This window comes from Aristolochia californica, unplaced genomic scaffold (assembly GCF_029961685.1).
Source record: "Aristolochia californica isolate CCGP_79_NKW_82.1479 unplaced genomic scaffold, dmAriCali1.0.hap1 SCAF_12, whole genome shotgun sequence".
Classification (NCBI taxonomy): Eukaryota; Viridiplantae; Streptophyta; class Magnoliopsida; order Piperales; family Aristolochiaceae; genus Aristolochia; species Aristolochia californica.
The window spans coordinates 27,654,835-27,665,972 of NW_027181793.1; the positions used below are offsets into that span (position 1 = coordinate 27,654,835).

General features: G+C 38.3%; 2 protein-coding genes and 1 non-coding gene across 4 annotated transcripts; 1 reads left to right on the plus strand and 2 right to left on the minus strand.

Moving 5' to 3' along the window:
- On the plus strand, positions 1-85 carry TRNAY-GUA (transfer RNA tyrosine (anticodon GUA)). The gene is given in 2 exon segments: positions 1-37; positions 50-85. It is a non-coding gene; the product is annotated as a tRNA-Tyr (tRNA).
- A 397-nt stretch (positions 86-482) lies between these two features.
- On the minus strand, positions 483-3,812 carry LOC137945921 (reticulon-like protein B21). Its single transcript, XM_068792022.1, has 9 exons — positions 2,421-3,812; positions 2,256-2,324; positions 2,070-2,172; positions 1,891-1,965; positions 1,650-1,800; positions 1,491-1,560; positions 1,290-1,355; positions 1,076-1,198; positions 483-994 (listed from the first exon to the last, which is right to left on the minus strand). The coding sequence occupies exons 1-9, from the start codon at positions 3,421-3,423 to the stop codon at positions 822-824; spliced, it is 1,833 nt and encodes a 610-aa protein (XP_068648123.1). The 5' UTR covers positions 3,424-3,812; the 3' UTR covers positions 483-821.
- A 1,537-nt stretch (positions 3,813-5,349) lies between these two features.
- On the minus strand, positions 5,350-10,794 carry LOC137945775 (acidic leucine-rich nuclear phosphoprotein 32-related protein 1-like). 2 transcript variants are annotated; one of them, XM_068791794.1, is made up of 5 exons: positions 10,670-10,794; positions 10,460-10,564; positions 8,712-8,887; positions 8,129-8,519; positions 5,350-5,899 (listed from the first exon to the last, which is right to left on the minus strand). In XM_068791794.1, exons 1-5 carry the CDS (start codon positions 10,727-10,729, stop codon positions 5,645-5,647), a joined length of 987 nt encoding a protein of 328 aa, XP_068647895.1. In that variant the 5' UTR covers positions 10,730-10,794; the 3' UTR covers positions 5,350-5,644. The 2 variants fall into 2 exon arrangements, with proteins under 2 accessions (XP_068647895.1, XP_068647896.1); XM_068791795.1 differs by having other exon boundaries at positions 10,460-10,590; positions 10,670-10,746.
- Positions 10,795-11,138: the final 344 nt, after the last annotated feature.

An 11,138-nucleotide genomic window follows, 5' to 3' on the forward strand; every position in this document is an offset into this window, starting at 1 on the left:
CTGACCTTAGCTCAGTTGGTAGAGCGGAGGACTGTAGTTGACATCAGGCATCCTTAGGTCGCTGGTTCGAATCCGGCAGGTCGGATTTATTTTCAAAATTTTTGTGTTACAAAAATCCATAAATGACTTAATTCATTCTTTTTGAGACACTAATATTTGACCTAAGCCTTAAAATTTAAAACTAATTTAGAGTCTAACGAGTGAGATAGCTTGAAGCATAAAACCTAAGAACCATCTTCATTTTTTATTTCCGAAACTAAATTAAAATACATTATTAAAATCCATAGTTTTTATTGGTTCATCCCTAATTAGATTTGAACCTTTGTAGTTGGTACCTAAGAGAATGAGTAATTCTTAATCAAATTTATTAAAGAAGGAACTCATAATAGTAATTATAACACATGCATATAACCTCAATGATGGCAATTCATCTTTTTGTTGACTCATATAAATAGTAACCTAACACAAATGTTGAATTTCTTGTAAAGAGAAAAACTTCACTGACTTGATGTAATTTGAGTACAATGAGCCTCTATTTATAATAGAAGAAACATCACAAGAAACTTCTGACTTTCTCCATATCATGATGCCACCATACTAAAATTTGTCAAATACAAATTCACACAGGCCCAGACCGGGTAGCGAGAACATATGTGTAAACGTATTAACTCTACACTCAATTATTTTTTGTACATGTAAGGAGAAGAAATTTAAACTGTTCATGGAGATTAAGAATAGCTTATTTTGAAGGCACCCAAAGAAACATCAGATGCGTTTGGACTGTTGCTGAGAGAGACCGTCTTCTGCATTGGTTACCGTCTTTAGGATCCTTTTTTCTCTTTTCTGAGGTCCTTTATGGTGGTGGGCACACGTCTGTGTCTTTGTGCCAGTGCTGGTCCACCCTGAGATGCTTCTTCCATTGGAGCTGATTCCCAATTGCCTCCTCCGAATAAAGACTGTTGGTAATATTTAACGCCCACGACTAAAATAAAAACTGCAGAAGACTAGTATAATAAGAGCAGGGAAGAGAAGAAAAGACGAGTACACAAGGGGTCAAGAATGAAGATCAACTGACCAGCCCAAATTCGAGCTACGACTGAAGACAAATTCCATATTACAGTAAAAATGGCCGCCGCCGCGGCCTTCTTATGTGTGCATGAATCCCAAGCATCTTGAAAGCGTCCAACCCAGAACCTCACTGCAATTATAATTTTTTGTTGATCTTAATCCTTCGATTTAGTGGGTCTCTGGAACGATAAAAAAATTTTCAGGTTTTAAGGAGCTCGTACCGTATCCTGTCAATTGGGTCGAGTACGTGCAACACAGTTTCGGAACGGTGAAAACCCCAAAAAAGGCTGCACGGAAGGATCCAAATCGATATGTCAATAAACAGTTACTTCTACAGATGGCGCAAAAAGGTTTATTCTGCTGCAAGGAAGGAACTTCTGACAATGCTTGAAACAACTTTTTTGGTTTCGACAAAAGCTTACTCAATTTGGCCATTGTCCAGATGGTAATGGAGCTTCCGCAACGAGCCGAAACGAACAGTAGTATCGCTAGCTGCCATTTTAACTTTTCTCTCATGGTAACGTACCCAAGGTGAAACGAAAAGGAAACAGCAAGAAAGAGAAAAAGAAAAAACTAGTTACCCTCAATGTAGTAGCAGGGTCTCCTGAGAAGAGGCTTCTGAGCTTGAATAGGAGCTCATTGAAGTAAGGAAGAATCAGCTTCGCTACCCAAATCGCCTCTTCTTCACCCACTATGTATTTCTGGCACGAGTCGTCATAATCAACGGCTCCCCTGTTCAAGAAGTTTTCGAAAGGAGAAAAAAACAGAAATCAGAACGAAAGATTTGAAGAAATCTGTTTTCTCTCATATTGGTGAGGTTACCTCAACAGAATGGATTTGTAGAAGAACACTAGTGCAAGGTAGAAAAGGCCAATATAGGAAATTGCAGAAATGAAGCTGCAAATGAATTAGAGGAAGTAATCAGTTGCTCCGTTCTCGGCCAGTTCAAAACGAAGCGACAACTAAAGAGACATTCCTTTGTTATTTTTGAAGTTACTGACCTGAATTTGAGATCTTTAGCAAAGGAAGACGAAATCAAGACAAATGTTCCAAGCCCAAACACTAATGCTGATTTTGGGATGTCCTTCCACATCACCAAATCGACTGTCGGCAAGGAGATTAATTTGAAGTTCATAACAGAATATGATCGCAACGAAGTGAATTGGACCTAAACTTAAAATACCCACCCATGTTTTGCATCCTGTTATGCGTTTCAGTTACGGAAGTGCTCTGGAATATTTCCTCTGCGACTGATACTGAAAAAAAGCCAACGTAAAAAATACCAATTAGGAAGAAGATGATAAATACGAAAATCACAGAGAATTCACCATCGAAGTATCTCAGGATCTTACTCGAAGGCTTTTTTTTAAAATCTGGATCAACTGAAGGATGTTCCATCGCTGATGGTGGTAGTGATTTTCTAATCTTATTAGCACAAATAGGTAACATAGGACTCTGAGGGAGACGCTCATTCCCAAACGGAGATGGTCGTGGCTTCTTATCCTCCTTAACAGTGATAGATACCCTGGGGATCGGAGGAAGACGTTCAATCTCTGGTTGTGGCAGTGGTTTTTCATCCTCGTTTGCAGATATGGGTGATTTGGAGATCTGAGGAAGATGTTCAATCATGGGCGAGGCCACTAGCTTTTGATCTTCCTCTGCAGAAATGGGTAATTCAGAGATCTGAGGAAGCTGTTCAGGCACAGGCTGGGCAACGGGCTCTTGATCATCGTCAGCAGAAATTGGCAGTTTAGAAATTTGAGGGAGAGGTTCAACTACAGGCGGCTCTAGTTGCCGTTGATCCTCGGTTGCAGGACTGAGCAATTTAGGGATTGGAGGAAGACACACCGTCTGCTCTTCCTGTTCAATTTTTCTGGGTTTCTCTTCAGCCACATTCATTTCCTTTATTTCGAAGCTCTCTTTCTCAATCTCTTCCTTCTCTTCGTCTTGTTCCAAACCGTTCACTTCTTCATCTTTGTCATCGGCATCATCTACAACTACATTGCTCGACTTGCCCGGACTCTCATTGCTCAAACTAGGCTTGATTGTCTTGCCTCTACCAACACCGAGCTCCTTATTAGTTCCATCATTAACTCTTCGACAATCCGATCTAGTCTTTCTCAACTGCATTTGAAGTTTATCAGTTTCCGGCTTCCACCTCCTCCTCTTTTCAACAGCGGCATCACTTTTGTTCCGCTTCAACAATCTTCGACCAACTCCTTCTTCTTCCTTCGCCTCGCCTCCATGGAAGACCTTAATTCCCCCTTTCACTTCGTCGAGCTTCATCCGACTCTCCCAAACAGAACCCGTCACAACCCCATTTTTTATCCCTCCTCTTCCTCTACCTACCTGCATTTCTACCTACTCTCCACTCCCCTGAATGCTTGAAACCGAAGACAACAGGGTCGTTACCGAATCTAATGATAGCGCGATTCAGAAACAGAGAATTCCATCAGACGTTTCCCTTTACCATCTCGAAGCTGAGAGAAAAGCGATTATGGCCCATGTGTTATAATCGAAGGAATAAAAAAAGATTACAGGGAGAAGAGAGAGAGGATTGTGGTTACACTTTATCAGACTGCCCTCTTCTCATCTTACTCCTATTAAGTAGAGAATGTAAGAAAAAGAAACGAAAGGAGGCTTAATTTAGATTTCTCAGAAACGAATCACTCGCTTTAGGACGAGAAGCCGAGAAAGATCTCTGAAGAGGGCGACTTTCGTAGAGAGCATCTAGGGGGGGGGGGGGGGGTCATCACTCTGGTCACATGCAGAGAAGAGATGGTTGGTGGGATAGAAGACTGTAACAAGCTCGTTCCTGCGAGAAACTGGTCGGCGTTTTATTGTCAGAGGCGACGGACATGTCTCCGTTGCTAAAGCCAAATGGCCCGCTCCGTATTTCGAAAAGATTTAAAGCGTGGCATGGTCTGAGCCGTCCATAGACGGGCTACCGCACTTGCAAAGTGGGCCGAATGTTTGAGTTCGACGACGGCTAGCGATCAATGCCACCGATTCCGGCCCATTAATAACTACAGGATTCATGAGAAGAATTAATTTGAGCGCATAATGAATCACACGCTTCGAGTTATTAGACTGGCCCACCAACGTATCTTACGCTTGTCGTACATGGGCGTTCTCACATACGGCCACGATTTCTCCATTCTGGAACCACGTGTAGCCTCCACAGGGATCTAATTTTTTAACGATACGTCGTTTTCGGGATTTGCTTTTGTAACGGGGATTGTTGGTATCGGTGGGGGTAAAATAAATAAAAAGCCATGGCCTATAATCAGATGCTGTAGGTGCGGGCCCACGGCACATGGGCGTCAGGAAACGAGAAATTAATCTTCACCCACGCAAAAGACGAGTTTACCCACCGTTTTCTGTATTAATGATGACCATCAAAGAAAAGGATCCCCAAGTGATTAATAACTAAATTGTAAGAGAAGTTAGGTTAGCTAAATATGAAAGAAAATGATTTGTTAACATCAAATGTCAAAGATATGTCATGACTTAGGTTAGAGTAGTTTACTCGAATTCAGAAGGGGACAGATTAGTTGGGGTGGGAGTTTGGATTTGCACCAAGCAAAGAGGGTGACCAAACCATATCAGAATCTCTTTTTTTTTTTTTTTTTCAAAATTAAGATTTAATACATGTTACATATTACATAACACCAACATAACCAGCCTAGGACTGGTTAATACAAGATCAAAGTAACAACTTTTAGGTACATCTAGCTTTTTGAGATCACATTAAAAAACGGTGAACGAGACTTTTTGTCTTCCAATGTGAATGAATTTATTATGTGATCGAAAGACACTGAACTCTGGTTGAATGAGTAGTAAAGCTTAAATGCGAGCAAGAAATAAACGCGGGGGGGAGTAGGGGACTAGGATTTTGTACCGGGTTTTTTAATTCTCTTAAATGATATAAATGGTTAGACCATGTCACTTTTTAAAATTTTACCCATTCCATTGTACTTTTTTGACTGAATTTTTGGTGGTAGATTAAGCGTAATGATTTGAGTTTGCTCTTTAGTTGCATTTATTTACATGCCTTTTTCTTCCTCCAGCTTCTCTACAGAGTCTTACGATTTCCTGGCTCAGTGGAAGCTTGCTTGGTTGAATGAAGACTCGGCAAACTCACAAAGTCAACTCAAACACGCACGAGAGATCACAAACTGAGAGGATAAACTCGCATAGTACTTTTACCGATGCCATAAATTGTCAATATAGAAATTCTCAGGTATCCGATAAGGAACCCAAAATGAAAACAAATACTGATGGCAACCTACAACTGTCATTAAAGAAAAATAATTTGAAGAGAAAACTAACAAGCTGATGGATCCAGCCATTATCCGTTTTTCTTTTCGCATCCCATTTAAGATTTCTACCTTGTACAAGAACTAACATGACCCTAAATTAGTAAGCCAGTTCTCACTAACAACAACAACAACACATTTCCTAGTTCCAGAAGACCCAGACATCCCGTTTATGCATGCAAAATAGTACAATGGATTAACAAAAGATAGCTCCAGTTAATAGAAACAACAATCCATGTCCTTGATATAAGGGGTCATTATCGCTTTGATGGCCTCTCATCACCATCACCATCACTATCATTATCACCATCATCTTCTTCTCCTGACCGCTTCCGCTTTGTTAAGACATCACCCTTTCCTCCACCATCATCATCATCGTCATCATTTTCATCTTCATCATCATCAAACTCCACTTCTTCACCATTCTCTTCACCAGGTTCAAAATCACTTGCATCTTCTTCATCCTCGGCACGACCTACAGGCCGCACCAGGTATTCAGTACCCATATCCTCCTGTACAAAGAAAATATTTATGAGATAAACAGTAAAATCATATTGCAGGAAGAGTAACTGCAAAAAGATGTTCTAGATGACATCCAACAATAACATTACTTAAACATGGTACCTTTTCTTTTTTGTGTACCTATACTTAAACATGGTTCTTTTTCTTTTTTGTGTACCTATACTTAAACATGGTACTTTTTCTTTTTTGTGTACATATACTTAAACATGGTACTTTTTCTTTTTTGTGTACATATACTTAAACATGGTACTTTTTCTTTTTTGTGTACCTATACTTAAACATGGTACTCAACCACAATTAGGTTTGTACATTTATTATTATTAGATCCAGTTAAAGTCAGCCACTTGTTTAGGTGGACAGCATTGATTTGTGGACATCAGAATCCTACACTCTAGATTTCCTGGTTCTTCTTTAAAAAATTAAGATTATTAACAGAATTCTAAGATAAGTGAAGACATAAGAAAAAATATGTAAATAGTGATGCTTCATGAATCAGTAGGGAAAGTGAATTCATGGTTGGAAATTTTAAGATCAATGTCCTCAAATTCCTAGACCAAAAATTGCCAGCAAATCTTGGAATAAGGAAATTGACTACAATTTAGAGCTCCAAAATAGGTCCCACTAATTGGGAAAAACTATATTTGCAGAGGAAAATATTAGTAGGGAAAGTAAATTCATGGTTGGAAATTTTAAGATCCAATGTCATCAAATTCCTAGACCAAAAATTGCCAGCAAATCTTGGAATAAGGAAATTGATTACAATTTAGATCTCCAAAATAGGTCCCACTGATTGGGAAAAACTATATTTGAAGAGGAAAATATTGTTCAGACAGGCTTTTAAGATTGTAGGACCATAGCCATATCATAAACCATAAAAAAAATGAATAATGAATAATGCATACGAGATCAGGAAGGTAAAATATAACTATAAAATCAAGTTTAACAGTGAAAAAAAATTCAAATTAGGAAATTTTGAAAAGAAACAAAAAGGTGAGTTTGTAAAATAAAACACACTCCCATAGGTGAACCAAGTCCATCTAGAGTGAGAAGCCTGGTGAGGTCATTCAAATCAAATCAAGATCCTATGCATGGTGGCTGGTTCCATCATCAGTCAGCAGCAAGACTATTTCTTTTACTGGTAATCTAGGACTATCAGAAATGCAAAACTAAACAAGTTAGTTATACTTTCGTTTATATCAATAATATTGGTTGACCACTAACACAGCCACTCTCTACCAGGTCGATGATTGATTTAGGATCTAAAACATTAGGACACAATATAACTGCTAACCCAACATAGATACTCATACAGCAAAAGGTTACAATCACTGCTTTATTACTTTCCTAAGAAAGGACAATTTAAGGTGAAGTAAGTTGTTGATTATTCACAAAACCCATTCCCTTACATCAGAAAACAGTAACATTAAAAACTTGTTCAAAAGACGGACAAATTAGGAAGAGGACTCTTCATGAATAGAAGACTATTCACAATCTCTAAAGTACAAGAAGACAAAAACCTACAAATGATTTCTTAAAATTAAAAGAAAAAACATTTAAAAAAAATAAAAGAAAAGAAAAATACAAACAAAACAAAAGAAGAAGATGAAGAAAGAAAACCATAAATGTAACAATGGATATGTTAAAATCTGCAGAAAGACAAGCTAGAAAAAGTAATCGCCAAACCACCAATTAAGATATATACCAATTCGCTGTAAGGACATACTCACAAGCACAGTAAAAAATTCAAATAATTATATGGTCAATTTGTTTGACAGTAAACTCCAAACCATCAATTAAGATATATATACGAATTTGCTGTAAGGACTTGAATACTCACAAGCACAAAAAGAATTTAAATAATTATATGGTCTTTTGTTTGACAGTAAAACAAAGTGGTAAAAAAAATATTTAGGAAAAAATATAAATCATATCATTGGCTCTTCTAACAAAAGTAGAAACCAATGAGATACAACAAGCGTGTTGGACTTCATTGCACCACCAGACCATGGTTCCTCAAATTACAACTTGAACCATTTCTTTCTTGGGGCTTATTCCTCATATTTGCAGGACTGGCATTTAACAGTCCCTTTGTATCAAATTCAGCAACCAGGGATTATCATGTTTCACTCAAAAGAAAAAACAATGTTTGGAAACAGAAGCAATGTAAACAGAAGGGGCAAACTAGAAATAAGATGAAAGAAATTTGGATGATTGCTTACCTCTTCTTCCCCATCATCCTCATCATCATCAGTATCATCACCATCATCACCCTCATCATCATCATCTCCACCCTCACCATCTTCATCCTCCCCATCTTCATCATCCTCATCATCATCATCTACAGACTGTATCTGAGGGCCATGAGATGACTGTTCAACACCTTCAATATCATCATCATTATCCTCATCTTCATCATCATCCTCATCTTCCTCACCACTGGCTTCATCATCATCATCATCATCACCACTGCCATCCAATTCTTCTTCTTCATCACTCTTTTTGCCCTTGAAAACCTTAATTTTATGAGCCTTATCAAGAACCATCAGCCCATACCTCTCAAGAAGTGAGTCCCTGACTAACTTATTTAGAATCATACCATCTTTCAAGTACCTGCAACCGATTTTGAAGAAAAGGATACAGTAGCAAGCTAAGTGCTGGGATCATTTTAAAAAAGAAGTTAAGAAACTTTTCTGCTACCCATCGATTCCACCACAATTCTATATTATATATATATATATATATATATATATCAAAGAGAGAGAGAGAGAGAGAGAGAGAGAGAGAGAGAGAGAGAGAGAGTACTTGACAATCATTTTATTGCTGCGATCCTTAAAGCCGATGCTATCACCAAGTTCATTACTGATAGCTACATCCACCTCCTCATCAACACAAGGCAAAATAGACATAGCAGCTACTTTATGATTATGGGTACAGACAATCATCCCATGGCTAAATGCTTCCACAGCAAAATGAGATATCTGTAAAATATTTACAGCTTTCATATTAAGAAAACTCATATTCAAGGAGATGAATAAACTTGTGCATTTGCAATTTTTAAAATAGTACATAATTCACTATCCATGCAGGTGCAGGGATTATTTCTTGCTGAAATCAACAGCTCAACATTGTAAAGATGATCGGTCACATTGGAACACATCACAATCAGGAGCAGACAGAGATGTTAGAGAGTGTTTTACGTAAATAACCAACTTACAAGTTCTTGAAGATTGGCACAAGAGTTTTTGTAGAGAATTTGTAAGCCATAGAACTCCAGGCCATTTAGAATTTCAGAAATTATTTTTCTACTACTCTTAAGTTAGAAAGTTTTAAAAAAATTGTTGGTATTTACCACTTTCAAAAGGCAAAACAGGAAGTGAAAGCTTTACTTTCAAGGGGGGAAGAAGAGGAGGGAGTGGGGGGGAGTAGAAGTAGCAAAGTTAGCTGAAATTGGTCATTACATAATTTCTTTTATTGACAGCCAATCTCAAGCTTCACACTCTTTCCTCTATCAGAATCCAAAGTTCTGTAAGTTTTTTTTTTATTTAAAACCTGAGACTCAGTTGTTTTGTTTGTCAAACCTCACCCGCAAATTCATCATGCTTTTCCTCTTGAGTTGAGTTCCACCTTGTGTGCAAAAGTCATCGGTGACTTTTTTTCCGCTTTAACCCCCCATAGAAACAAAGAAAACGAAGTTGTTTTTTAGCCTTGCCAGGTCCGGAAACCCAGGTAACGTTTTTCTAGTCTCCAACTAAATTGAAATTAAGAATATCTTCCCAAAGGAGAAGGGGTAACCGAATGATAAGATCAAAAGACATCAAAAGCCAAATAGCCTTAGGCCTTCAAGTCTATACCAGTACAAAGAACGCATATTTGAAAAAAATAGCAGACAGAAAATTCTCAAAGGACTCATAATGAAACCCTTCTTATCAGAGCCTTGAGGTGTGCTCTATGTCCATCAAGAGTATTGGAACAAATAAATCCCAAGAACACAAGAATGAAAACAAGTGAATGATAGACTCAGCAAAATGCACAGAAAGCCCTCCAATGGATGCTTTAATGTTAAAAAAACCTAATGCATTTTCCAAGACATAAGTTATGCGATATAAGAATTTATTATAACTCAGAAAAGTCGTTCTGCATTCTGGAAGGGAGTGTAGCAGGGCTGCTTCAATTAAAAAACTCAAGATGATCCTGAAAGAATATTACAGTGGATAGAAGGTCTTAGATGTCCAGGCTTTCTGTTGGATCCATTTTGAAAGAACTGGCATGTCAGAATAGTAGGTGATGCACCTAGGTTGGAGATATTGTGTGCTAACAGCAAAAGATCTCTAATTGAAAGAGAGGCAACAAATTGCTTATTAACAACATTGAGAAGATTAAACTTAAAAGTGTTAGCAAATAGAAAAACCACAAAGAAATATTTTCCAGAGCACAATCCTGCATAAATACGTTGGTCACACACAAGAGTTCAGCCAAGCTTGAACAGTTGTACATACTACAAAGAACATAATGTAAGAGAAAGGAAAAACCTTAAGTATACAACCACTTACGCTAGTTTTTTTCAGTGGAGGAGTCTCCACCCGATTCTGGTCCACCACGTCGAACAAACTCACCTTCCTCTTCCTCCCCGTCAACATTCCGGTGACAGACAAACCCTAAGCAACAAGAAGAAAAAGAAAAGCTGTTGAAAACAAGCTCAGATTAGAGACCAAACCAAAATTCGAGCTCCAATAGTCGATTTGCAAATCTCAGAGACAAACCGGAGGATTCGGCAAAATTTCCTTGTCTCTCTCGAGAGAAGCCCTAGTTCCAAGGTTCATTGCGGCTGGGCTCCGTTGATGCAACTCGGAGCCGGTTTCACCTAGAGTACGGCCAAGAACGCAAGAAAAACAAATGTAGCAAATTTACCGAAATAGTCTTGTCGTGGCTTTTGGATGGATACTAGTGCCTGCACTAATAGCCAATTGCAAGGTAATGGGGTTTTATGTCCTTTCGCTTATTTATTTTGGAGTTGGATTACCAAAATTACATTTATTAGGAACTACATGGATAACTCCGCGCGTCGTCTCTGGAGCCGGCTGGAAGTGAGCTACTTTTTTAGCCGAAGTGTTTTCCGCCTCTTCGGCATTCAGCATTCCGCATTTCGTAGAATCTAACTACGATACGTGAGCCAAAATTCATTCGTGTCGCTATTTTAGTTGAGAAGATAAATAATTTGTTAGACATAAA

Coding starts and splice junctions, on each gene's coding strand:
- LOC137945921 (XM_068792022.1), bottom strand. CDS start 3,423: ATGCAGGTAGGTAGAGGAAGAGGAGGGATAAAAAATGGGGTTGTGACG. Junction 2,325..2,420: donor TTTTAAAAAAAAGCCTTCGA/GTAAGATCCTGA, acceptor GCTTTTTTTCAG/TATCAGTCGCAGAGGAAATA. Junction 995..1,075: donor CGTAGCTCGAATTTGGGCTG/GTCAGTTGATCT, acceptor AGTCTTCTGCAG/TTTTTATTTTAGTCGTGGGC.
- LOC137945775 (XM_068791794.1), bottom strand. CDS start 10,729: ATGAACCTTGGAACTAGGGCTTCTCTCGAGAGAGACAAGGAAATTTTG. Junction 10,565..10,669: donor AAATTTTGCCGAATCCTCCG/GTTTGTCTCTGA, acceptor CTTGTTGCTTAG/GGTTTGTCTGTCACCGGAAT. Junction 8,888..10,459: donor CTCCACTGAAAAAAACTAGC/GTAAGTGGTTGT, acceptor AATATTTTACAG/ATATCTCATTTTGCTGTGGA.